The sequence below is a fragment of the Monoraphidium neglectum genome (assembly GCF_000611645.1).
Source record: "Monoraphidium neglectum strain SAG 48.87 unplaced genomic scaffold scaffold02845, whole genome shotgun sequence".
NCBI classification, from domain to species: Eukaryota; Viridiplantae; Chlorophyta; class Chlorophyceae; order Sphaeropleales; family Selenastraceae; genus Monoraphidium; species Monoraphidium neglectum.
In genome coordinates, this window is record NW_014010783.1 from 1 (window position 1) to 7,176 (window position 7,176).

The 7,176-nt window shown below is 65.2% G+C and overlaps 3 protein-coding genes across 3 annotated transcripts in view; all 3 read right to left on the minus strand.

Annotated features, from left to right (window-relative positions):
• Positions 1 to 125: 125 nt before the first annotated feature.
• On the minus strand, positions 126 to 2,673 carry MNEG_11647 (hypothetical protein; the record flags this gene model as incomplete). Its single annotated transcript, XM_014039879.1, has 6 exons — positions 126 to 156; positions 252 to 487; positions 801 to 1,015; positions 1,235 to 1,382; positions 1,617 to 1,760; positions 2,587 to 2,673. 6 exons carry the CDS (start codon positions 2,671 to 2,673, stop codon positions 126 to 128), a joined length of 861 nt encoding a protein of 286 aa, XP_013895333.1.
• Positions 2,674 to 3,686: 1,013 nt separating this feature from the next.
• On the minus strand, positions 3,687 to 5,691 carry MNEG_11648 (hypothetical protein; the record flags this gene model as incomplete). Its single annotated transcript, XM_014039880.1, has 2 exons — positions 3,687 to 4,627; positions 4,788 to 5,691. The coding sequence occupies 2 exons, from the start codon at positions 5,689 to 5,691 to the stop codon at positions 3,687 to 3,689; spliced, it is 1,845 nt and encodes a 614-aa protein (XP_013895334.1).
• Positions 5,692 to 6,627: 936 nt separating this feature from the next.
• Positions 6,628 to 7,176, minus strand: part of MNEG_11649 (hypothetical protein) — a gene marked incomplete at both ends in the record, with an annotated part of 1,638 nt that continues 1,089 nt past the window's right edge. Inside the window, one exon of the mRNA XM_014039881.1 lies at positions 6,628 to 6,936. Coding sequence (XP_013895335.1) covers positions 6,628 to 6,936 — 309 coding nt within the window. The remainder of the gene's footprint in view (positions 6,937 to 7,176) is intronic.

Consider the following 7,176-nt stretch of genomic DNA (forward strand, 5'->3'; position numbering starts at 1 on the left):
GGGGTGGGGTGGGTGAATACACAAGCATGCAATATGAATGTGCTGATGCCCAAGTGGTGTCGCGTGGAGCGTTTTGATGTGCACACTGTGCAGGTCTGGTCGTCTGTGAGCCGTGATGAAGCACCTCAAGACCCGGGAGGGCTCCTGCTGCACTCTCTGTGCGCAACGCCACACAAGACGCATTCCCAACAATTTGGCTCAACCAGCCCAGATTAGCTCCGTCGGCAGCAGTCGTCTTGGTTTCCGCCCACAGCACGCCCGGCACGGCAACACGAACGCCACGCACCCTGAGGCGCCTGTCGCCGTGCCAGCAGCCGAAGAGGTGGTGGGCCATGAGCCCCACTGAGGCCGCGATGACGACGCTGCTGCCGGTCCACAGGCAGTGTGCCGCGCACCACAGGCCCTGCCCCACCATCTGGGGGTGGCGGGTGATGCGCATGATGCCGGTCTCCCACATGTGCAGCTTCGGCTTGTCCACCGCAGCCACCTGCGGTCGGGGTCGGGGTGGTGAACAGCATGGAGGCGGTGGGGGTGATGCGTGTGCGTGTGTGTATATGTGTATAGGGAGAGGGTGAGACCAAGGGGCCAGGGCGGACTCATCTCCAAGCCAGTAGTCACTATCGGTCGCACGCGGACATGGTGGTCCACCTGTATCCCATGATAATGAGGTGCGGCGGAGCGTGCAGACCAACCTTAAGCCAGCCTCGCCAAAAGCCCGCTGCCCCTGTGTCTGTCAGCCCCCTCGACACCCCCCCCACGAGCCCTCCTCTCAACTCATACCCCCCAACCCCCCCTGTCACCTCCAGGATGTTGAATGTGGAGGGGTAGAGGAAGAAGAAGGACAGGAAGCTCACGGCCCACACAGCAGAGTGCACCCCGGGCACGCCCTGCACGTTCCACAGCTGCAGGCCGTCGTAGCGGTGGTTGATGAAGTAGGCGATGGGCACGACCGCCAGGCAGAGGGACACCAGGGCAAACACCACGCGGTACGCGCGCGCCCCAATGACGTCCTCGGCTGGGGGTGGAGGGGGGGGGTTGGACGGTGGTGGCGGCCTTGGGGTGGGTGGAAGAGCGTTGATGCAGTGGAGGGCTGCGTTCAGGCCAACCGCCGGGGTCGTGTGGGCGAGGAAGCGCAAACACTGGCGATGCAGGGTGCGTGCCAGGCGGCAGCGAGGGAAGCTGACGCGACCGCGGCGGCCTCCCCTCGCAGCACGGGAGCCGCGCGCAGGCTCACCCGCGGGGCGCAGGCCGGCGAGCCCGCTGTGCGCGACGCCAAAGATGGCCAGCAGCGCGATGATGGTGCCCTCGGGGCTGCCGTCGGTCAGCGCCTCCACCGCCTGCAGGTAGCCCGCGCCAGCGCCCACGCCCGGCTGGATCCAGACCTGGCAGGGTTTAGGGGTCAGGGCACGGGGCGCATGGGATTGCCGGGTGACGCGTGCAGCGCGTGCATGCTTGCATGTACACCAGTCAGTGACCGCATGCGCTGCGCCCGTCGCATGCGGGCGCTCTTGGGAGGGCGTGGCCGCTAGGAGTACGTGTTACATTCCAAAGGCAATGCGGCCCAGCGGCGTGTCGTGTACGCGCCAACAATTACCCGCATGCCCGTGGTTGCGCACCGCATAGAGCGCCCCCAGCACGCCGGTCAGCAGCACGCCGAAGATGCCCCAAGATCGCAGGCTCTGCTGGCCCCAGTCAAACGCCGCAGCGTCCTCCCCAACCAGCGGCTGCGCCCCTCCCAGCTGTTCCTGCGTGTCCGGCGCCTGCACGCGGCACGGTCCGGGGGCGCGCCGCGCCGGGACGCCGGCGGGGCTGCTGCTGGGGCGGCTGGAAGCGACTGCTTGAGCGACCGGCCGCTGTGCGCCCAGGCATGCGGGCCGTGCTATGGCCTGGAAGCCTGCAGATGTGTGCCGAATGCAGCAGCATGTGTACGCGATTCTTAAGCGTTGCCACGGCATTGACGTGAGTGCAATTGGTAGCAAGACAGGCCGTGCCGTTTGTGCGGCTGCGCAGCAGCACACCGGTACAATGTGTGTGCGCCTGTGCACCGCGCACCCTTTCGTTGGGCCGGCCGCAGCACGCAGCGGTTTGAAGAACTCGATCCCTTGAGCGTCTGCATATTGTGTTGCCGTCAGATGGTCTTGGCGATCGAGGCCTCGAGCAAACCAGCTGTGCTTTTGTGCCGGCCAACCCCGAGTGCAGCGATTTGCCCTTAAAATTTAGGATGGATGCGTGTAGAAGCGCTCGTGAAGGTGATGCGCTTCAATGGTTATCAGGCAAGTTGACATGCATGCGGCACCCGTGGTCACCCGCCGCAACGGTACCATTTGCGCGCAAAGAGGCATATGTAGGGCACCCAGCACCAGGGCAAGCAAGCATGCCCAAGACCACCATGGTGCAATTGCCGCGGATTGGGGTGAGGGCAGAGATCGCGAGTATGCCCCTTCCAACACCAACATCAAAGCATCCTGTCTGTGGGGGGCCGGGGCCGAGCACGAGCAGGCGCGGAGCGACCGCAAAAAGCAAGGCAAGCTACCTGTGTGGTTGGTAATCACTCCAGACATTAATGCAGTCAGTGCATGCGCTCACATGCAAGGTGTCAATCTCCTTGCCTTGCTTGGCGGCGCAGGCGTTGAACCAGTCCCCGTTGTGCTGCCAGCTCGGCATCCAAGCCATTGTAACAGCGCAACGTCGGGTCAATGCGTGTAGCAACTGAATGGAAGGGAAGATGTGCACAAAAAATGCAGTGCGGTCCGCCAGGCCCGAGGGGGACATTTGTCCATGATATGCCCAGTCCTGCGTGTCGACACGACCAATTCAACCAGCTCAGTGAGAATCCATGAACGCCTACGAAAGCAGGCCTCTGTTCATAGAGCGGCCCAAAGGCAAGCAATGTATGCTTCAGCAAACCGTATCTTGTGAAAGCCAAGGCGTGTACAACGGACAGAATCTACACCCAGCCTGGGGACCTGGCAAGCTTTGGCCTGACTGCACATGCGCTCGTGTACATGCACGGTGCCGATTGAGAATTCTAGTGAACCCCTGACCTGACGTCTGCGACCGATGCAAGGTCATACGCGTCTGGGGTCCCGCCGCCGCTCGAATCCGCGGTTCCTGTCCGTGCCTCATCCCCGGCCCGCCCCTCGTCCAACTCGTGCTTCAGCAGCGCGCACTCCTCCCTGTGACCGCCCGTCTTCCAGTGCTGCCTCGCGCACTCTGTGCCACAGTACCTGCCCAGTGGCCGGATCGGGCAAAGTTGTTGAGAAGACGTGAGTTGGTTGTTCACAAAACACGAGCTAGGAAGGCCAGCAAGTCTGAAAATCAGATCATTTGCCAGGGATCTGGGCAATGGATAGGTGCGTGTGTATGCTGTGAACTTCCAGGACACCAGACACTGCCTGCAGTCCCCCTCACCCGTCCGCATGAGAGAGAGAGAGAGAGCCCGCCTCGCCCACCTGACAGACCGGCACCCGGCGCACAGCCGCAGCCTCGCACCCTGCTCCCCGGCGGCCTTGCCGCAGGCTGCGCAGGTGTGCACGACAGCTAGAGGCTGCTGTTGCTGCTGCTGCTGCTGTTGTTGCTGCTGCTGCTGTTGATGCTGCTGCTGCTGCTGCTGCTGCTGCTGCTGCTGCTGCTGCTCATGCTTACGGCGCAGCTCAGCAGCAGCAAGAGCCTCTGCACACCAGCCCTCAGACCGCATTGCGGGCAAGCCGGTGGACAATGCCAGGGCTCTCTCGCAACAGCGCGGCGGCCGCAGTGCCGCCGGCGCGGCGCACCAGCTGCTCCACCGCGGCCGCTGCATAGCCGCACGCCTGGCGCGCTTCGCTCGCAACAAGCCCGGGCTCCAGCAGAGCGCCCAGGCTCCTCAGCAGGCCGGCCGTCTCGCAAAGCTTGGCGGGGTCAAAGCGCTCCGACAGCAGCATAACGGCGTGGGCAGCCGCGCGCTTCCAGGCAAAGGCACTGTCAACAGCGGCGCCTCCAATCTGCCTGCTCAGCAGGCTGCTGGCGATGCTGCCCATCGTACTGCTGCTGCTGCTGCTGCTGCTGCTGCCCCCGCTGCTGCGACTGAAGGCGCCACCACTGGCGCTGCAGTCTCCTTCAGACGCGCTGCTGGTGCAGCCACTCCGGAGCCTGCCGCCACCGAGCGCCCAGGACAGGCTCGCCAGCACCTCCCCATCCTGGGCCGCCACGGCCTCGAGCGCCGCCGCAGCGGCCGCCCTGGACGCGGCGCCGCCCGCCAGCACCTCGAGGGCTCTCAGGGCCGCGGGTACCGCCTCGCGGTAGTCCGCCGCCAGGAGGCGGGCGGCCGCGGGGGCCGCGCCCGGCTCGGCGCGCAGGGCCGTGGCAAATGCCTGGGGCTTGTACACCTCCAGGGCGGTCAGCAGTGCAGATATGGTCTGCTGGCGCCCAGGCGCCCTGGACTCGCCCCACACGGCAGACAGCAGCGCAGTGACTGCATGGCGCTCCGCCAGGACCGCATGAGCGGTGCTGCGGGGGTCGTGTGCGAACGCTGCCCCCAGCAACGCGAGGACGAGCGTGCGCTGATTCGTGGTGCCACTACGGGACTGCCGAAGCAGCGCCGCCACTGCTCCAGGCGCGTCGACGATGGCCGCCCCCACGTATTCAGTCCCTGAGGCACAACCGGGGTGGGCAGCAGCATTTGGAAGTGCAGTGATGGCTGTGCGCGGGCCGCCAGTTTGTTGGTTTTGAGCCTGTGGCGCGGGCGCCCAAACGCCAACCAGCCAGAGCGTCCCCAAACCAGGCGGGGCGCACCGCCGCAGCCCGCGCACCTCGTTTGCCCTGATCGTCTGCCAACTCGCCGAGCGCAAACAGCGCTGCAAGGCCGTCCCGCTTCTCTCCGCAGCAGGCGGCGAGCACGCCCGCCAGGGCCCGGGCCAGGCCGGGCGCGGCGGCCACCAGCTGCTCGCGGTGGTGAGCCACCACCAACACGAGCTGTGCAGCATTCTGCCTCACAAACGCCGCATCGGCCCCCTTCCAGGAGAGCAGGCCCACGAGCACGCCCGGAGCGCTGCCGCCCGCCACGGCGGCCGCGACGTCTTCTCTTGCGCGAGCGAACAGCAGCAGCAGCATCAGCGTGCGCGTCGCTTCCATCAGTGCCGACTCCCTTGCGACCTCGGAGCCATTCCCTGAACTGCGCACGCGCTGCCCCGCGACCTGCGGGCCCACGGCGCACGCCGCCATGGCCGCCGGGAGGTTGCCCGCGAGGAGCGCGACGCACGCCCCCACCAGTCCCGCGGCGCCGCCGCAGTGGCGTACCGCCGCGGCGACTGCGGCATCGGACTGGTCAAACCACACGTAAGGGTGGTCCGCTAGCTTAAAACATTCAGATCGCGGCCTGGTGTGCGCTGTCAGCAGGTCGCGGGCAACAGCCGCCATCAGCGGCTCGCAGCGCACCGCCGCCGCCAGGCGCTCCTGCGACTGGCACACAAGCTGCGCCACCGCGAAGAAGCAGCTGCGCCTGCTGAGGGTGTCGCCGCCCAGGCCCCGCGCAAGCGCAAGCCAGGCATGGTCAGGCACCAGGACGACGCGATCTGCGGCGCAGGCCCCGCCCAGCGCGCGCAGGCGGGCTTCGACTGCGTCAGCTGTCGACAAGCCGGCGGTACGGGCGCGCAAACGTTCCTTTAGGTCTAGCAGAAAGATGACAGCCTGCAGCGAATCGTTCACAGGATCCATGGTATTAACAACTCACGGCACAGCTGCGGCCACTAACAGGCTGCACTGAATGTACCTTGTGATCTTCGCGCTCAGATCACATTTGAACATTTGGCCGCCACAAGCAAGTGACGCATTGAAAGCGCGAACAATAAGAAGATTACTAGCAAAGCTTTACTCATTTGAGGGGGAGACACGAACATGTGCCTGTACAGGTGCCTGCATTGCTTCGTCGTGCTGGCCCACTGCAACCAACGTGCGCAAACGTCCCACTCCAGGCGGGGGGCGCAGGGTTGCAAATGTCACATCAGCGTCAGAATGCTGTGCAGTGAAATCACATAGCCCATTTGTTACATGTTGTGTTTTGAGTATGGTCATGGAGATCATTCGCTGATGAGGCATTGCGGCTGTCATGACGTGAAGAGATGCTGCATTCTATGGCTCCGTGGCGCCTCATCACCTGGCTCAAAATCGCAGCCCTTTCTTTTGTGCTCCAATGCGCCTGGTGTCAGTTGCTTTACCGTTGTGGACTTGCAAGTTACCAAAATGCCCTCGGAGCATACGTTGCCACCAATGCCACACCACCAATAGGAATACACAGGCAGGTGCACGCACAAAGGAGCCAGGCTGCGGCTCGCGCCTGGCAGGGCGACCCCTCTCGCCAGCAATCAAGCCCCGCCCACAGGCCCGCAGCTGTCGCAAGGCTGCTGGCTTATACGAACACAAAAAAGCCATGTCGGCACCGCCACCCGCGACAATAATGCACACCTTGAAGGGAGGCCTGATCCATGCAATGGCAATCCTGTGCTCCAAGGCCAAACGGCAAGCCCCCGCAGGAAAGCCTGGCGGTCACTCGGACCGCCTCTTCGCTGCAGGTCGGCTGCGGCCCCTTGCCTTCTGTACAGCCCCTGCACGGCAGCGCAGCGCCGCCTCCTCCCCTCCACAGCCATGGCTGCCTCACTCCAGGGCGCTCTTGAGCTCCGCCATGTCGTGGGCCGCCTTGGCCTTGACCTCCTCACTGATGTACCCCGCGGCCTCCGCCGCCCTGCCCGCCGTGTCCACGGCCGCGGCCCCCACCTTGCTGGCCGCCCCCTGCGCGGCCGCGGCCGCCTTGCTCGCCGCGTCCCTGGTGGCCTCGCTCGCCTTGGCGGCGGCGGCCTGGGTGGCGGCGGCGGCCTTGGTGGCTGCGTCCTTGGCGGCGTTGCGCGCCTTCTCTGTCTTCTTGTCTACGTCCTCCCCCACCTTCTTCCAGTCCAGCCAGGTCTCCTGGTTTTGGGGGGGGGGGTGGGGGGTTGGGGGTGGCACCAGGCGAGCAGTCAGGGGCACGGCGTGTGCACAGGCATGGCAGAGTGCTGTCACGTTGGCTTGAGGCAGCTTTTGGGTCCGAAGGTGCACGGCACGGCTAGCAGAGCCAGGATAGATGTCGGGCCCACCCGGACCTGTGCGTCCCACTTCCCACGATCTCTCAGACCTGAGGCCCCCTCCGCCTTCCAAACCCCTCCACCC